The sequence below is a fragment of the Quercus suber genome, unplaced genomic scaffold, assembly GCF_002906115.3.
Source record: "Quercus suber isolate HL8 unplaced genomic scaffold, Cork oak 2.0 scaffold_1057, whole genome shotgun sequence".
In the NCBI taxonomy this organism is placed as follows: domain Eukaryota; kingdom Viridiplantae; phylum Streptophyta; class Magnoliopsida; order Fagales; family Fagaceae; genus Quercus; species Quercus suber.
In genome coordinates this window covers 50,155-69,862 of record NW_027070465.1, presented here as the reverse complement: position 1 = coordinate 69,862, position 19,708 = coordinate 50,155, and the positions used below count along the sequence as shown (strand labels likewise).

Sequence of the window (19,708 nt, the reverse complement as noted above, 5' to 3'; positions counted from 1 at the left end):
CATCATCAAATATAAATATAAATATAAATATATCATACCAGTGAATTGCAGGCAGAAAAATATTGTTCAAATGTGTGCTTCTTATCATCGTCCTTCAGCATAGGGTTGTCATACAGCAGGGATTAAGTGGCCTGGTTCAATTCTCGAGGTCTCTCAGTCAGTCATGAAGCCTCAGTGTCGCGCTCATCGCCCCACAATGGAGGTAGGGTAGTAAGTATGGTCAGAAGCCTCAGTGCCGCCTTCATCTTCATGTCCCTATGGTGGAGACTACTCACGTTCATGCTCTGGTGGTGCAGTGACCTGACTCAATTCTTGAGTTCTTCCAATCCGTTGTGAAGCTTCAGTGTCACCTTCTTAGTTAGTCTACTCGAGTTCGTCTTCCAGCGGGACAACTTGAGTTTCTTGAATTCTTACATTCCGTCTTGGAGCCATCTGCAAATTTGTCCTTGACCCCGTTACTTGTGCTCTGCATGGTGTCACAATCGCCGGAGCACAGAAGCACCAAACTGGCAAACCAAACATAAAACCAGCAAAAAGAGATAAAGCAATTGCAGCAAAGAGAAGTAAGATCATTTCGAGGGAAAGCGAAGACATTTTGAGAGAGAGAGAGAGAAGAGAGAATATTGAGAGTAGTAGTGAGAGTGTGGACGTTTTGCAATCAGGTTGTTATTATATACAACTTCTTTGGGCGCCAAAGAAATAATTTTCCCAAATTATGCGGAGTGTGTAAGAGATTCAATTTGTTAACCATTTTTCTTTTTTCTTTATTATTTTTTTCTCTTTTCTTTTTTTTATAATTATAACAAAAACAGTCCGTTAGAAGATGAGCCATTTGGTTTAGTCCATTGGTGAGTAAAACTCACCATTTTGTATTTGTCTCTTCTTCTTTTTTTTCACTTAAATATTTATATGAGTTCGCATATATATTGTTACACTGATACAACAAATTTCACAATATTTTCATAATTATTGATATGTCAATTTCTTATGGGTCGAAATAAAATAATAAAATATGAGACTGTGACTAACCACATCTGAAAATAAATATTTTGTGAAAATGTTATAACACTTGTTATTATCACAATATTTTCACAATTGTTGAGATCTCAGTTTCTTATAAATCAAATAAAAAATAATACTAAGTTCACAACATTTTCACATTAATTTTACAAAAAATCATATGTGATAAGCTACTATTGATTGATAAAAAAAATGATATTAGTCGTGCATCAATTTTAAAATCAGTATCAACTTGCCATCTAGAATTTGTTATGAAAATATTATGGAAATAGCATTTCTATAAAATAAATAATAAAATATTAGACTAAAACTTACTACAGCTGAAAATAAAGGTATTGTAAAAATATTGTGACATTTTGTTGTGTTCGTAGAGATATATTTTTGGTTTAGTTAAATTTGGTAAGCCAAAATTCATTGTTTCATGCACAATTTTCTTTTGTTGTTGTTTTTTTTAATGCATAGTTTAAAGCGATCGTCCTAATTAAAAACTAATAACAATTTACCATCTAGAATTTGTTGTGAAGATATTGTGGACATAGCATTACTCAAAAATAAAATAACAAAATATCTTAATCAACCTCTGGAGAGATTGGCAAGGTTATAGGTTCAAAGAAAAAAAGAAGAATAAGCTACACTCTATTTCCATTATTGACTTTACAGAATCCTTTTGAAGAAACCTAACTTAGAAAAGAGAAGTGAGAAAAACAAAAAAGAAAGAAAGACATCTAATCTTTTCAAAAAGAAGAAAAAAGAAAGAAAAGTAGTGGAAATTATTGTGTTCCTGACCCTTTTTTTTAGCTAATTTGTTGAGCAAAAATTCATAGTTTTCTTTAGTTGACTTTTTTTTTAACACATTGTTTAAAGTAATATAAAAATTAAAAAAAAAATTTACCAACAAGAAAAAAAAATTATGGAAAAAAGTATTTTTCATTTTCCCCTTTATGTTTGGGGTAGTTTCATTCCCTCCCCCCCCCCCCCCCACCAACTTTAAAATTGAATAATTTCCTCTTTTTATATTTTGTAGACAAACATGTAGTCCTTGTTGTTGCTCTCTTAGTCAAACCCTAGCAAAATCTTATGATTCCTATTTTATTGTGCAATATCTAAAATGCCTTACTAAATTTTAATGTCTCAAAAATTTTATTCATGTATTTTGAGTTTTATGTGTTAGTCATACTTAGAAAGTAAAAATTGTGATGTATGGTATTTTATTTGTTACCTAGAGAACAATAATTTATTAGAGTTTAAATCTTCTAGATTTATAATTTTATTTAATAGAAACTTCAATGACATATGTCTTCTGTTATCTTGTCCTTCTTCTTTTTTTCTTTTTTGATTTCTTTCTTAAAAATGTGTTTATTAAAAATTAAGCTAAGCATTGTTGTTAGGCTCATAAAATAAGATGATAAAGAAGTATGAATAACAAAATATTCATTGCAAATTATCGTAGGTATTTAATTTGATAAAGAGTTTCAATTGTAGCATATGTCATCATTTATTGCGAAAATTTAACTATTGTGACAATGTTTTATCAAAACTTAGTTGTTTAATGTTATCATTGTGACAATGTTTTATCATTGTGACAATGTTTTATCAAAATATTCATTGTGACAATGTGTTATCATTCTTAGTAGAATTTTTTTCGTGAATAGATGCTGTCTTTAGTGAATAGGTTCTAAGAAATTATCATAGTAAATAGATAGTCATATATTAATTTACTATTATAAATTTAAGTACATGATTTCATACTACTTAAAAAAAAAAAAAAAATCTATCTTAAATTTTCTCACTCAAGGGGCAATACGTACCTTGCACGTGCAACCCTTACTAGTAAATAAATAAAAGGGAACTAGACACACTTAGTTTCATTATCTATACAACTATTTAAGGGGATTCCCATGTTTGGGATCCTCAATTTTAATGTCCAAAATACTCTTATACTTACTCGTTTATAAAGTTTAAATAATAAAGTTAAATCTGTAAAATAACTAATTTAAAAACTCCTAAATTTTAGCTAAATTTAAAATTTCAGTTTATTCATCAATTTTACCTTTGTTTATTCATCTATTTTTCTTATTTTTAATTACTTTTTATTTAGTGGGAAAACTTTAAATTTTAGTTTTGTTTTGCAATAAAGATTATTTTAAATTTATTCGAAACTATGTATTTCTTTTGGCATTATAAAGATGCTCTTTTGTATATTAATTGTTAATTTGTCACATATATTTGATTTTAGTTTTGAAGTATTTTTCTCTTTTGGTTATCAGGTTTTGCCTCTTAGAAAAAAATAGAATAATAAAATTAGCAAAAATGTTTTTTCTTTTAATTAATTATTTTTACATTCTATTTTCCCTTAGTAGAAGTAATTTTCTAGTGGTATCAATAATTCCCCTAAAAAATAGAAGCACCTCTAAGCACATGCATGAGCACGTGCTTAGTGGCTAGTATAGACTTTTTTTTTTATTATTATGAAAGTCAATAAATTGTAAATTTGAAAATAAAAATAAATATGTCCATAGAATTGTAAATTTTGACATAATTATAAAAATGATTCATCATGAAATGGATGTTATATATTTATATTTTAAAAGGCTCGAAAATCTAACCTAACAATAATTTTTTTTTTTTTGAATTCCTCAAGAAAGAATTGGAGAGAGAGAGAGAGAGAGAGAGAGAGAGAGATTTATCTAAGGGCAGTGCTGCGTCTACAACATTTTTATAACACTTTTACAACAAATCATAGATGGTAACTGGTAAGTTATTATTGATTATAATTTGAATCCACAACTTAATTACATTTTTACCCATCCACAAAAACCAATAACTATCTACGACTTAGGATTTTTGTAAAAGTGTTGAGCACATAGCATTTCTCTTTATCTAATCCTTCCTAAAGAATCAGAACCTCTCTTTCTCGGTGTGTCTCTAACATCTTAGCCGTCCAATCCTTCCTCAACGGTTTGAAAAAAGGGTAAAAATTAATAATAATAAAAAGTTTGGAACCAAGTTTAGAACCTTAATTTAAAAAAAAAAAAAAAAAAAAAAAAGGTTTATCCAATCCTTCCTCAATGGTCTAAATTATTCATCATGAAATGGATGTTATATATTTATATATTAAAATTCTACCATACTTATATTTAAAAGGTTCGAAAATCTAACCTAACAATATATATATATATTTTTTTTTTTTTTGAATTCTTCAAGAAAGAATTGGAGAGAGAGAGATTCATTCAAGGGCAGTGCTACGTCTACAACATATTTATAACACTTTCACAACAAATCATAGGTGGTAAGTTTTTATTGATTCTAATTTAAATTCACAACTTAAATTACTTTTTTACCCACTCACAACAACCAATAACTACCTATGGCTTAGGATTTGTTGTGAAATTTTTTAGCACATAGCATTTCTCTTTATCTAATCCTTCTTCAAGAATTAGAACCTCTCTTTCTCAGTGCGTCTCTAACATCTTAGCCGTCCAATCCTTCCTCAACAATCTAAAAAAAAGGTAAAAATTAATTTTTTTTTTTTTTTTTATAAAAAGTTATCTTTGCTAGGGTGTTCACCAAACTGCATAAACCGCACCACAATCGCCCGCAAAATGGCATAACCGCACCGCACCGCATCCTCTCTATATATTAATTTATTTATTTATCTTTAATATTAAATATATTATTAATAGTTTAATAACCCTAGTTTTCCACACCCAAAAAAAAAATTAATAACCCTAGTAAGTGTTGACTGGAAAAGCCAACCAACAATAAAGAAAAACTAGCTCAATAATTTAAAACTTAGCCCAAAAAAGGGAAATATTGGTTTTAGGCTGAGTAGGAAACCGACTTCAAATCGCATCTTATACATAGTATCGCATATGTGACCACAAAAATGAGGTGCGGTGCGGTTATAGTTTTGGCTAAACTCTATACCACACCGCACCGCACATGTGACCGCAAAAATAAGGTGCGATGCAATTATGATTTTAGCTAAATCGCACCATAAAGTACGGTGTTAAAAATTGCCCAAAACTTCACTGCACCGCACCGCGAACAGCCCTAATTCTTAGCCGCCCAATCCTTCCTCAACGGTCTAAAAAAAGGGTAAAAATTATTATTAAAAAAAAAAAAAATTTTGTACCGGGGCTAGACCCTTTTTTTTTTTTTTTTTTTAAAAAAAAAGGCTATCTTAGCCGTCCAATCCTTTCTCAGCGGTCTAAATTAAAAAAGTTTGTAACCGGGGCTAGAGCCGTAGAGGAAAGGCTGTTCACCTTAAAAAGAAACCAGTAGACTGCCGCATGAGTTGACCATAATTTTTGAAACTAAATGTCTATAATGCAAATTAAGCTATTTGGGCTATTAAGAAGTAATATGTTCATAAAATTGTGTAGCTAAATAATGGTTTCAATATAGATGAGTAAGAACACTAAGAAAGACAAGATAACGAATTAAGTCATTTGTTCAAAAGCTTAATCCTGCCTCATGTGAAATGAAAGCCGATTAATTTGCATGCGATAGTAAATCCACAAACTCCGAAAATCTAGCTCCTCGTGAATCAAACTGGATGCCAGAGAGTTTCCAAACTTCAAGTGGAACCCTCTAGTCTCAGCTGCCATGCCATAAGCTTCACAAGTATGATTATTGATTATTGATTATTCGTCTATGGCTGAGATTAGCTTTCATGGGTAGGATATTCTTACATGCCCGCCATGCAAAGGACTTAACTTTGTTTGGTGTAGTTAGAGCCCACATGCCTTTCTAGAAATTTCGTCTGTTTTGAACAGTAGAGGACCATGGGCGGCTCCACTTGGAGCCCAGGGGTTCGAATGAACCCCCCCAAACTGCGCCCCCCCCCCCCCCCCCCCACCAAAAAAAAAAAAAAAAACTATATATATTAGTATTTTTCAATTTTTTTTTTTGGTTTTGACCCCCTAAAATAAAAATCTAAACACCCTGATCCGAGATTTTTTTTTTTTTTTTTTTTAAGCTCGGCTAAAATAAGTTTGAATATGATCCTCTTAACAATATCCTGGCATTTTTAAACACAAAATAAAAAACCCAATAACAAACCAATTTAATCCAAAACATGGAAGAAAAAAATTAAGGGCTCATTTGGTTAGAGATTTTTAGTATCGCTGTTTAAGTGTTGTGAAAATACGTGTGAATTAAAAAGTGTTATGGAAATACGTGTTTCAGTGTTTAAAAACTGAAAACTGTTGTTTAAACAACTACATCAAACACCCCCTAATAAGTCCAACAACAAAATTAGAAATTTATTAATCTTAAACCTTAAAAAAAAAACCCATTTAGATCGTAACAAATTCGAAATAAATCAATCAAATGGGAAATTAATAGATAAATAATTGTTTGGTTGTGTACATTGAAATAGATATAACTCGTAGGATTGATAATGAAGAAATCATGTAACAATTTCAAAATATGAAAAATCATAGAAGACAATTGTAAAATTTTATGTATTTCAATTTTTTTTTTTTAATTTATGTTTCTTATTGACCCCCTTAAAAATAATCCCGATGCCACCACTATATAGGACTCACCTAGATCCAGGGTTAGAGGACCCACATTTAGAGTAACAGGCTTATATATATTATATACTCCCAATTAATTAATTGAAAGCAAAGCATGCCTATAATCTTTTGTATGCTAAAAAAAGGCTTCTTAAATAATTGAGACATTAGGTTAAGCATGCCTAAAGATAACTAGTACAATTCTTGTCTTTCAAATTTAAAGATGTGTTAATCTAAGAGGATTTTCTTTTTTAGATTGGACTTTTATGTAATTTAGAAATACTCCTAAACCATACGAGAAAAAACTTGAAGACAGTCCAGTAAAAATATATCTCCAACACCACTTAAAATGCCTATAAAATATGACACTCTCCTACTAATCAACGTCTTCAAAACAAACTTATCCAATCAAAAAAAAAACCTCATCACAGGTGCATGAGGCTAGTGATTAATGTGAAATAATAACCAAATTACAGTACATCTTGATTGAAAGAATAGCAGTACCGGATTAAACAGTGAAGTGTTCACCTTTCCAATTTTGACCAAAAAATGGGGAGAGCCTGACGCACATTGTCTGAGCCCGGGTTCGAACCGGGGACCTCTAGTGTGTGAGACTAGCGTGATAACCAACTACACCACCCAGACGTCTTGACCCAAATCTGCAAGATTTTATACGTCTTCATTAATTATTTGAGTCTTGCCCGCATCAGTTAAAACTTCAAACTGAGCCCGGAGTTTTTTTAGCTATTGAGTATTGGCCATATCTTGATTGCTTGGAGCCCTAAGTATTGTATTAATCAGTTCATATTCCATCACGGAAATTCTCATCATTTTCGTAGTCTTACTAATGGCTGTTGTAGCGGTAAGTTTCACTTTTTCAGTCTCACTAGTCACTATATAGTGGTACATTTCATTCGGGGTGTACTTGTAATTATGTCAAGTGTGACTCAACTATTAGGCCCATTTAGGCAATGGTCTAAGGCCTCAAATGGAAAAAAAGATCTTTTAAAATAGAATATTTTATATCTCTTTATCTCATAATATTGCACAAAAATAATAATAATAATAAAAACCATGAGTGCCCTTGGTGATGATCATATAAGAGTATGACTACAAACAAACAAAATTTCACAATCTACTTAGATAGCAAATTATAATATATGTGACATCACTTTTACATGATCTTATTACTAATATTCTTCTAATTATAAATCAATTGTGACCCTTGCTGTTAAAATCCATATCTCATGCATACAATATGCATACGTCTCCAAAGTTTTTTTTTAAAAAAAAAAAAAAAAACTTATGTTTGGCATTCTCCCTTTCATTTATATGGATTTTTTCAAATGACTCATTCACATTATGTGACAACACATAACATATGATTGTTAAAAACGATATAGCAGTTGTATCTAGATTTGGATTTGGTGATGTGTAATTATCCTCTAATGTTAGAGAGAAAAGTTAAAAAGGAAGATTTAGATCGCTAATAAGTCGTATGTGGTCATAAAAAATGATCGACCACTCAGTTACAAACACAAAGAGATTAAAAAGAATTGAAGGAAAGCTTCTATTATTACTTGGTTTTTATTACAAAGGAATGTTATTCTATATATAGAAAGAATGGAGCATAAGAAAGAGAATATAAAAGGAATTACCTAGAACATGCCTAGATGTCCTCAAGTACAATTATTCCTAAGGACATATCAAACTTATCTTCTTTACTTGCTACATACAAAGATAGAAAGAAATCAAAAAAAGAACATGGACTTAAATGTCCCGAAGTGTCTCTTACAACTGTGTATAACTTTTTGACTATATACCATAGATCCTTATCTATTTACATGTTTTGGCACCTTGTTGTTTACTGCACTAACCTCATCCTAGGACTGAGCATAAAACCGCCCGCCTCATGGTATTGTTTAATGATGTTACTTGGGATTGACTTACAATCAAATTCACTAAAAACTTTTGATGCTTTAGTTTGACTAAAGGACATATTTTCAAGGAATAAAATATCCATTATAACATGATTACCATACCGGTTTTTCCTCTTTTAATTTCACTATGGTTTCATACAATAGTTTCTGAAATTAAAATCATATTTTAGCTCAAACTATACTCCACTAAGTTCTTTTTTTTAACTGTTCACACGGAGTTTAAAAAGAAAAATAGCATGCTTTACATAATGCCATAAAAGGTAAAATCGTGTTTGAAGACAAAATTCAAAGGCCTTTTGTGTTTTGAGGACTTCTAAGAGAAACATGCTATATCTTTGATAATTGCTTTCCCAAAACCCCTAAAATTAACGGACTTTTTTTTTCCTCAGTGGCAAGAACCTGAACCAACCCCTCCTTTTCTCGATGACCTAAAGCATAGGGCAAATGAAAAAAACTGAAACAACTAAATGAAAATGTGCTGGACAGAGTATCGAAACCCAACAAACGGAAGTTGCACTATGATGCATTGATCCTAAACTACATACTTTACAAAGTGTCAGTTTCCAATCGCCTCTTCCAATGCACTATAAATGTAAGCAGAACATAATCTACAAGTAAGCACAGTAAAGTTAGAATACATACTACAGTGTAACCCTAACAAGAATACAAGCTAGTGTTGGGCATAAGAATTCGGCCATCCAAATTGCCTTCAAATCTACTGCCACCGTTTGGGGGTCTTTGATACAGAGGAGCTGCCAGCAAAAGCTTTCCTAGCACCTGACATGCATAAGATGGAAGTTGGGAAAATGAGTAGGGCACAAGTGGGGGAGAGAAGTCTAGAGAGGGAGAAATTCTTGTATGAGCCAGGCGTATAATAAGATATATTTGTGAGACTGATATATGGGCCCCACCATATGTTAGTCTCACAAAGATCTTATACGCCGGATGTATAAGATATTTTCCCAAAGAGAGAAGAGCATGGGTCAGATACCAATTATTACAACAGTAAAATTAAAAAGCTACCGTCTAGTAATACAACAACAAACAAAACCTTAGTTGTCCCAAAATTTTGAAGTCAGCTATGGATCTTCAATAGATTACATTCTACTTTCTCTAAAATCATACTTTTTATCACTAACTTAATTGACATGTCCTTTTTTATTATTATTTCTACTTATGTGATTTTGGTCTTCCTTTAGCCTTATATTGTTATTATTATTTTTTTGTTCTCTCAACTTGGACCAACTCATTTTATTTTTACTATTGCATTAGTCGTTCTTCTTTAAACATAACCGAACCATCTTAAGAAACCCTCACTCATCTTTTCATCAATAAGACTATCCCTATCTTTAAGTGGATTTCCTTATTTCGAATCCTAGCATTCCCGTGTTCACTTATCCATCTTAACATTCTCATTTCAACTACAATCATTTTATAGAGCCTAGTAATAAGAGGAAAAAAAAAAAATACACATCCTCAAAAAAATACATACTTGATGAAACCTTTAAGGTGCTTTTGGTGGTCAAAGAAAGCCGAGATGATTTTGCCTGCCCTAGCTTTTGAGGTGGCTTTGGGAGTTTAGATGGAAAAGTTGGCCTGGGTTCAAGCAAAGGCGACCTGCATTCAAACAAATATAAGGAAATCGGGTGTGATTCATAACTAACAAAGTCAGGTGAAATTGGACTGCATTCAAGCAAATATACATAAACCAAATCACATGCCCGAAAACAAGCATGCACCCTTACTCCCCCTCCCCACCAACCCACACGGGCCACACACATGAAGGCCCCTTTTTTGGAGCCCCAAACAAAATGTCACTGACCAAACAGCTATAAGAGCTTTCTTTCACAATAATAAATGCAGCAAAAAGCTCCCGGATTTTTTTTTTTTTTTAAATGCTAGTAACTTTTGTAATTAAAACTAGAGATATGGTATCACTGAAAGTCAGGCCAAGATAAGGGGCCCTTTAATTAAAATTTAAAGAAGCTCCAATGCAGATCCCAACACTTAGATAAGTTTCACCGCAGAGAACATGTCAGATTGCAATGCTCAGGGAAACTTTTTCCAAAATCCAGGTTGCAGTAGGGTAGTGGTGCACAATTTAAGATTTACAAAACATTTGTTGCTTTCATTGGCATCACAAAGTATTCCTAGAGTCAAAATTCACGTGTAGAAATTTCATATAGGAGAAACATATGCCGATTTCTTTGTTAGTTGCCTAGTAGCAGCACAAGAAAGTTAGTAATCAGGCAGACAACAGCCAGTTCTCTAGCATTAAGAACATTACACCAACCATTATAAAAATGAAAAAGACTTACTTCTCCGTTTTCTGAACTGGAGTCTTCTCAGCTGGGATGCTCTCTGGAGGTGTGCTTTCAGCAGACTTTGCAACTTCAGGGAAAAGAGTGTACTCCACAACACTGGATATAGAGCCATCAGTTTCTGTTCCCATTGAAAGACCACCATCAGAAATATCACTTAATCTTTCATCAGAATCTGCATTCCCAAAGCCCAAGAGCTCAATGTCTTCAGAAAATTGCTGACCGACATCCCCTCCAAATAGCCTCGATTGAGTGGACAATTCCTTCTGATGTCTAAATTCGTCCAATGACTGCTGAGAACCAGCTTCAGAATGCTTATCACTGTACTCGGAGCCATTGTCTATATCCGAAGCTGCTTTCTCAATCTGCCCTGATCCTTTTCCTTCAGACAGTCTTTGGGTATGTTGAGTATCCCCTATGGAAGCTCTTCTTGGAGAGAGAGACCCATACCTTAATGAGATCATACCATGCTTCACCCCATTGACATTAGCCTTGGAAAGCTGCAAGCGGTCAATCTCCTCATCTTTCTTTGCAACTATGTCCTTAAGGGATGCCACCTGCAAGATGAAAAGGAAATCAGACTGAACGAATATGGTAGGCCATAATATGGGAGGGCAAAATGGACTGTATAGAGCTTAAGAAGTCAAGAAATCTTAAATCAGGTCCCATCAAGCTAACAAAGAAACAAAATTTCTTTAAAGCATGCAAATGATTTTGCAAATAAAATTGGGATGTGCACAATTATGAGAGCCAAACTTTGGGAAAAAATTCATGGGTGCTTCCTAGCCAGAGAGGAAAAGTTCAATGTGAGCAATCACCGAGTTATTACCAGTGGTGGCCCATGGCCATGCTAAAATGAGTACCAATCAGTGTCACTCTTATGCCCACTTCATGGACATGTTCTGCTGACAAAAAATTATGAGCATAGATTGAAAAATAATTTACAGAAGGGCACTCCTTTGCAAATAGGATCACCAACCCATAAATTATCTACTACTCTTGGCCCAATAGTGCTTAAGAATCCTCTTGGGCTCAATCTTGTTCATAACTAAGTAATGCAAGTTCCAACCACCTATGTTTTTTTTTTTTTTTTTTTTTTTTTTTTTTTTTTGGGGGGGAGCATTTTTGACTGATTTTGCCATAATTAATCAAAAAATTCCACCCAAAACTTAGAGACATAAAATAGAAGTGGAATATGCATGTAAAATGCCTGGGTATGATGACCAAGACCCATCCCTTACAAGCGCAGTGCAAACTTGACCATCATGATGAAGAATTTCAGTACTAGCAGATTTTGTTTTAATGGTAAGTACACACCCAATGGGCCTAAAACATGCAACTTCACCCTCCATCCCATTATTATGGAAGGAGGAAATGCTATCGACCTAGAGCTCAATGGAAAGAATCTTTATGAGCTACTGGTACAATTTTCTTCAGCCTATTTTACAAACTTACCCTAAATATCAAGTGGAATTATTAAAATTATTCATGATTGCAACTGATTGCTTTTCATAGGATTTTCAAGGATTGTATAAATGAATATATCCATTTCTATAGCATAACAAAAATATTGATATCCTCATGAAATACCTAGCTTATTGTTTAGAGCACAATGGCATATCAGGATATCTCCAATCAAAAACTTTTAAGAGGGAAAAAAGACAATAAAATTGTTAAAAAAAATGAAAGATCGGACCTGTTCCATCAATTCTCTAACATCTCTTCCCTCTTTGTTGCTCCGAGCAGCACCTAACTCAACACCAGAAACTCTCTCTGCAAACTTCAGGGTACTTATGGTTTCGGAATATGAATCCGTATCTGGATTAAGCTGTACAAACATAAGGGTTTTTGCTTGACCACCTACAATTTGGAGAAGACAAAAGAAATATGATACAAGACTCGAATAAAAAAGAAACTCATAATTATAATATCAACTCATATGTTATTACCATAGTCAAAGGCAAAATATAAGGCAAGTACCTAAGGAACTTTGAAGTACTTGAGTTAATTTGCTGTTTCTATATGGTACATGTGAACTCTTTTGCGCTAGAGCAAATATTACATCTCCAAGAGCTGATAGTGACTTGTTTATATGTTGTGCCTCCCTAAGCCGATCCCCAGTAGCTTCGGACCGATCTACTCTTTCACTACCAGCAAGATCTACCAAATGTAGACTACCACGCAGGACAGCATTAGTCTCCAAGTCCGTTCCTCGAACATGAACAGTGAGAACACTGCACCATATGATTGAATTACAACCATGTTAAAAGAAAATAACAACCATGAAAAGTAGGTGAGAAAATGACTTAGCATCAAGAATACAACCAATGGGATCTGCTACTTCTTTCATTCAAGGCAGTGGCACCTACTGCTCTATTCATTAACCCGATATGCATAAACTCTAAGACATCTGAAGTAGATTCAACAGAGTGCATGCTAGCATCAGGGACAGCTAACCCATTCGGTTGGGTAGTGCTCCAAATCCCAAGTGTGTGCAAGTCAAAGGAAACAAAAACCTTTTCAATAACATAATAAGGTGAATAGAAGCAACTAAGAGCACTCAAATTTACTAATCAAATAGAGAAACTTATAATTAAGAATGAAATCCCAAGAAAAGAAAAAGGAAAACCATAAGGGAAAAAAAATTAAAGGATATCTTTTTTGAGGACCATCGCTTGAGAGTAGATCACGGACTTGTTCATTATAAATCTCAACCATTTGAACTCCAACTTCATATGCAATGGAGCTTTTCCTGCTTTGGGAGATCTGGAAAAGATCATTTAAGGCCCGATAGTTGACACCCCAATCCTCCTTTGATGATACACTAGGCCCACTCTAAAAGAAACAAGATAAAGGCGTAAGGAACAACTTTCGGCCATAAAAAAAATATTAAAAACAATACAATATAAATGATTTGGATACCATTGTATAGGTCTTTCCTGAGCCAGTTTGTCCATAAGCAAATATGCAAACATTGTATCCGTCAAGGACTGATCGAATCAACGGTTGAGTATCCATAAAGACCTCCTCTATCAATGTATAGTATATAAACAAATAATAATTAGAAAATCAATATTTCTTCACTAACAAAGGAATGTAGCAGTTAGAGCAAAAAGTGATGAAAAAGGTAAACACCATTCATTTAGAAATTAATACCTTGTGTAGAAGTTGGATGAAAAACCTTGTTAAACTTGAACATCCTACGGCTGTCTTTTCCTTTAGATGGATTCATAATGACTAATTCACCATTTTCACCAATATATTCAATGGTGGTATGCTTCTTACTTTGTCCAGGAAGGAATGGTCTTATTCGACAATATACTCTAATATTTCCTATATAACAGAGAGAGAGAGAGAGAACAAGCTCAAACACTCATACGATGGCATAACCATTTCCATCGTGAACATAAAGTGTTTTTATTCTTCAATAAAGAAATAAACTAAAAAAAGAGGGGGCAAAACCATACTAAGTGACGTACCTTTTAGATCCTGAACCTCATTATATAACCTACGGTTTTCTGCTAGAACTGCATGGTAATTTTGAGCTGCATCTGCTAGTCCTTCAAGTTTCAATCCTATTCAAGAAAAAAAGGACGTCATGAGAAAATGCCCAAATAGTAAATAAACAAATGTCCAAGTAGTAAATAAACAAACTGTGAATCATCAATCCTACCCAAGCATCTGAATTCCTCTGCATAACCTCTTTTTGTCTTCAAGGCTTCATGTTTTATGGACTCTAAAGTTGCCCTCGATTCCTAAACAAAATCATAAAGTTGTGTTATAGGATCGCTAAAGACAAGAAATGAAATTAAATCCATGTGTACTAAGGTAAACCTGCAAAGCTCCAAAATGATTATCTATAAAGCTCTTGTAGATTCGCTCTTTCTTTTTCAATCTTCGCAATTTAGATTCAGAAAACTTCTCAAGTTCTTCCACCTTCTTCCTTGAATCTGATAAAAGGCACTCAAATTCTTTTAACTGATTCTCCAACTCAACTTTAGCTTCCTTAGCAGTTGTTTCTAATTGCAAGCAATGATCTTCATGCATCCTTTTGGTCACTTCTAGTTCTTGTTTTAGTTTCATAATCTCAATATCACAATGATCCTTCCGTTTCCTTAATTCTATCATATCATGCTCTTCAAGTTTCTTTTTATTTTCTGTTTTGACCTTCTCAATCTGCAAAATCCAAAATGTAAAGTCACAAACAAAATAACCAATGGTACCTTCTTGTTGTAGCAGTTCTTCCTTTTTGTACAAATTTAATAATAATAATAAAATCTAAGACATATAAATTCACAAACAATCTTCATTACCACTAATCAGGCAAAACAGACTGAGCAGGTTTCAACCAAGACCTACTTATTACCCACACTTCATTAAATATGTAATATAAACTTACATAGTGGATACACATACAACATAGACTTGCAAACAACATCAAAATGACAAAAATTTGACATATTTGCTTCATAATAATTAACCTTAATATGATTACTTCCTTCAAAAGAGTAGAAATAATAAACTTGAGATTTTTTTCACTTAAAACAATATAATTTCATCATACATTATTATCAACTTGTACAGCTAACTATAAGTACTAGTAGTTCAAGAACTCTTCAAAATAAGTGGCACAACTAAAATAAACATTCATCAGCAGAAATAAGTCATGAATTACTAAAAATTTAAAGATATCTAATATGTATTAGAGAACATTATATACAAAATGAGTAACCTATCAAAAAAACATTAGATACAAAATAGGTGTGGATGTCATATGAAATACTTTGGAATGCTCATAATATAACACAGCCATCAAACTCAAGGATCAACAAAAGAAATATGTTTTATCATCTTTGAATATAAAGATAGGACTAAGAATAGAAATGCACCTTTATCTGTTGAAATTGGTCCATAACAACCTATAGGAAACAAAAACAACAGTTAAAAATCAATTGGGCGAAATGAAATAAAGTGCATACACCTCAAACTAAAACCACCTCAAATTCTTCAGCAGCTCCTATCGAAAGGGTTTCAAGTACTCTAATTTTTGATTGATATTTCTCCTCACGAGCCTTAAAAAGTTTGTTTTGCTGCAAGCATAAAATAATACAAACACTTTTTTACTCATGAGCAATATAAATATATATATGTGTGTGTGTGTGTGTGTGTGTATTCTTACTAAGCAAAAAATAAATCCATAAATTATTTTACAATTTTTAAGTTTTCTGCTAGGGTTGAAATTCGCTGCTCAATCACTTGCATAACTTTTCTCAACAGCCATGCCACACACTGGAAAATGGAGGAAAAACACCAGTGAGAGATACAAAATGGAAAAAATAAAGAAAAATAATCATAAAAAAGTAAGTTCATGCATGCTTTAGTTATATAGCATCCTTGCATCCTCTTACTGCCATACATTAGGTACATCCCCATTCTTTCTTTGCATGCTATCGTCTAGAATCTTATTCACTATGTTGAAAAGTGATTGAGTTGATGCATTCTGCACAATAGAATGGCAATAAAACATAAGAACAGCATCAAACTTACAGTTGAACAACAGAAGCAAAAAAAATAATGATAAGAGGGGGAAGGGGGGGAGCAACTTACATCCAAACTGTTCGACTTGATCATCTCCAAAATTTTGGCATCAGAAGAATCAGCAAAACATCCTTGCTTTAATTGCAACACCTCATGAAACTTAGATCCAAGATGATGTAGTAAAGCATCTGACAACTCTACAAGCAAAAGGGGGGAAAAAGCATGATAAAATAAGCAATAAGAACACTACAAACAACATTTTTCATTTGGCAGGCAGAATGAGATACGTGTCCCCACCCCCCCCCCCCTTTTTTCAGTGGTTGCTTCTCATGTCCAAGATAATGAATTGCAATGCAAACCCTCCACTGCCCCCAATTCATACCCCTATTGTAATCCATGCTTCTTAAAGTCCATTGCAATGAACACATCTACTCACTCATTAGTTAAGGCTGCCCACCACTGCCCTAAGGCCAATTCCCCCAAACAACAACTTGTGCTACATCACATACTTACTGCATTCATGATCTCAACACATCATCTATTTGAATTTACACATACATTCACCACAATCTAGGCATCATCCACACATACCCTATCAATCAAGATAGCAATAAGCATACCTGAAGCACCAGGAAAAGAATGTTGAAATTTGGCTTCAACTGAATCTCCTTGCCAATCCCCTCCATTTTTAATCAAGTGTTGTCCATGTGATACATCCCCTTGGGAACCAATTCCCTCTAAAGAGCCTACCTCTGAGAGATCCCATCTTCTTCTCAAATGATTTTGCACGTTCTCTACCCCAGCATTAGAATTAAAATGCACTCTAAGATTATTAAGGCACTGAAGAACTGGCACCATAGATCCCTGCAAAATCTCATACCATCGACTAAAATGAGTATGAGAAAATTTGAAAGTTGGAAGCAATAAAAAAAGGACCCAGAGTTATAATTTTAGCAAAACCACATAGAGCTGCAAGTCAATTCAAGTTAAAACAATTCAGCAAAAAATAATTGAACTAAGAGCTGCTTTCGTAGACCAATACATTTTTAGAATTTCTTTAGGGCTGATGGGTCAATACGTATGGTGTTTGTGTAAGGAACCTAAGGTCAAGGTTTAATGTAACAGACCCAAGGCCAAGTCATTGTTGTCAATTTCAGTGAAACCAAATTATATGATTGACTAGTGCAATGAAATAAGCATTCTATATTGCAATGCTAGAAACGTACCTGCTCTAGATCTGATAGTTCAAATCCAGGCAATCCTATTTCATTGATAGCTGCCAAGAACTTTTGGACATTTAAGAGAGCGGGCTCCAAATTGCCTCTCTAAGTAGGAAACATTTTTAAAGAATAAAAAAAAAAGTTAAAATGGAGCAGTACGACTTAGAAACAGATCCCAAAAAAAAAAGTCATAAACCTCAATTTGATAACATATCCAAACAGGTTATAAACAAACAACACAGAAGGTAATCCTACCATTTCTATCAAACCGGGACTAAGCTTGTTCAAAACACTGCATAAAACAGTGCCATCAATCAAGCATGCTCTCAGATCCTCCTCAGAAGCTTCCAATGGTAAGCTTAAATGAGGAAGCATACCATTTATCCACTCCACCAGAGAAGACTGCTGGTTACCTATATAACAAGTGTAAAACAAGGACAAAGAGGAATATAAAATGCGACTAAGCTATGTGCAAATAAATATGGAGAGAAAGGGAGTATATAACTTGGTTACCTTCGGCCATAACCCTAAAACTTTCCAGCTGTTCAACATATTCACCATGAGCCCCATTTGAATAGCCAAATCCCCCATTCTCATTCTGGGAGCTCATGATGAGACCTTCTCAAATGCCTTCTTTCCTTGATCAACTATGGACACAATGCTACAGAGATAGTATTCCGCGCACATAAATTAGAAGAAATTTAAATAATAAAAAATTTAAAAAAAAAAATTTTTTTTGAATAATTGGCTTCAGCAATGATTCAATTTCCTTCTCAAAAAAAAAAATTATTCAATTTATAATCATTTGATAAACTTATACTCAATTTTGATGGTAGGCCATGCACAACACCAAATTACAAGTAAAGACAGAAACTTCATAAGCAAACAATTTATTGGTGAAAATTTTTCACCCCAGATGATATTAAACTTCGCCACGAATTCTCATAAACACAGTCGGCAAAATGCATCAGATTCTTCAATAAAAGGCCAGTCTTTATCACGGAAATAAGCAATCTAAATGTTCAAATTGGAAAAGATAGCAACTTGGTCATAGAGCAAAGTAATTCTAAATTAAATATGTAACTTTTCCATAATTTTTTACTAATTACAATTATTAACCCAAAAAAAAAAATTAAAAGCTTGTGCCTTACAATAATTCTTTTCTTCTCCAACACTTTCTGAAAAAGAAATCCACGCAAACTCTAGCCCTAGAATCCTTCTGCTCAAAATGAGTTTAATTTACGCATTCTCTGTGTTCAATAAAATAAACAATTAAGTAAACAACAACGAAATTGAGCTTCCTTCTTCTTGATCTACATTTTCTCAGCCACCAAACAGACCATAATTTTAACACACAAAAAAAAAAAGCTTTTTTTTTTTTTTGTTTTTTGGCAATGACAATTCTCACAGATCATTCAAATCCACTGACCTACATTTCAGAAAAATAATAACAACAACAACAAATTGGCCATCGGATCTGTACGAAGCCCGAAGATTTGAAGAAATGCGAGACGTACGGACGGAATGTGGATTGAAGATACGAACCTGGAGGATTCATAGCACGATTGTGTGGGAAAATGTGGTTGAGATCTCTTTCGGCAAATCACAGAGCTCTGTGAGAGAGAGGGAGAGAGAGAGAGATCGGAGCTCTGAGTAATGGCGTTTCGTTTCGGACCGATCCGTTACAGAAAGAGAAAGGGCCCGAAATTTCTGATCGTTAAATGCCGAAACTCTTGCCCGAGATTTCGGAGACCGGACGGAGCGATGAGAGAGGAGAGAGAGAGTTTGTTAGATTTTCGGTTTTTTTTTTTTTTTTCGTTTTTTTTTTATGAAAAATGATTACGATTGTGTTTGGTTCATGTAAAATATTTTTCAAAAAATAAATATTTTTTAAAAATATAATTTTTGGAAAAGAAAAATATTTTTTGTATTTGGTTTATGTAAAATATTTTTCAGCAAATAAATATTTTTCAAAAATGTTATTTTCAAGAAAATAAAATATTTTCAAGTGTTTGATTTCATTTCAAAAAAATGCTTTGAAAAATATTTTCTAGTATTTAGTTATGTTCTGAAAATGTTATTTTCCTACTTTCTCACATTTTCACAACCATTTTCTCAGCTTCCAAACAAATTTCATTATACAAAAT

General features: G+C 33.3%; 1 protein-coding gene and 1 non-coding gene across 3 annotated transcripts; both read right to left on the bottom strand.

Annotated features, from left to right (window-relative positions):
- Positions 1–7,113: 7,113 nt before the first annotated feature.
- Positions 7,114–7,187, bottom strand: TRNAV-CAC (transfer RNA valine (anticodon CAC)). Its single transcript has one exon. It is a non-coding gene; the product is annotated as a tRNA-Val (tRNA).
- A 1,740-nt stretch (positions 7,188–8,927) lies between these two features.
- On the bottom strand, positions 8,928–19,383 carry LOC112033613 (kinesin-like protein KIN-14J). 2 transcript variants are annotated; one of them, XM_065769117.1, is made up of 23 exons: positions 19,107–19,383; positions 18,713–18,811; positions 18,075–18,222; positions 17,817–17,974; positions 17,568–17,666; positions 16,962–17,205; positions 16,411–16,538; positions 16,220–16,303; positions 16,015–16,092; positions 15,801–15,893; positions 15,693–15,722; positions 14,638–14,979; positions 14,477–14,558; positions 14,283–14,378; positions 13,960–14,136; positions 13,726–13,832; positions 13,460–13,638; positions 13,129–13,293; positions 12,784–13,037; positions 12,500–12,663; positions 10,801–11,360; positions 9,975–10,099; positions 8,928–9,259 (listed from the first exon to the last, which is right to left on the bottom strand). In XM_065769117.1, the coding sequence occupies exons 3-23, from the start codon at positions 18,169–18,171 to the stop codon at positions 9,198–9,200; spliced, it is 3,324 nt and encodes a 1,107-aa protein (XP_065625189.1). In that variant the 5' UTR covers positions 18,172–18,222; positions 18,713–18,811; positions 19,107–19,383; the 3' UTR covers positions 8,928–9,197. The 2 variants fall into 2 exon arrangements, with proteins under 2 accessions (XP_065625189.1, XP_023922171.1); XM_024066403.2 differs by lacking the exon at positions 18,713–18,811.
- Positions 19,384–19,708: the final 325 nt, after the last annotated feature.

Bases quoted from the DNA above. Each gene is read 5' to 3' on its own strand.
- LOC112033613 (XM_065769117.1), bottom strand. From the start codon at position 18,171: ATGAGCTCCCAGAATGAGAATGGGGGATTTGGCTATTCAAATGGGGCT. The intron at 17,975-18,074 runs GTAACCAAGTTA...CTTGTTATATAG, and splicing joins TTTTAGGGTTATGGCCGAAG to GTAACCAGCAGTCTTCTCTG. The intron at 14,379-14,476 runs GTAGGATTGATG...TTTCTTGAATAG, and splicing joins AGAGGAATTCAGATGCTTGG to GATTGAAACTTGAAGGACTA.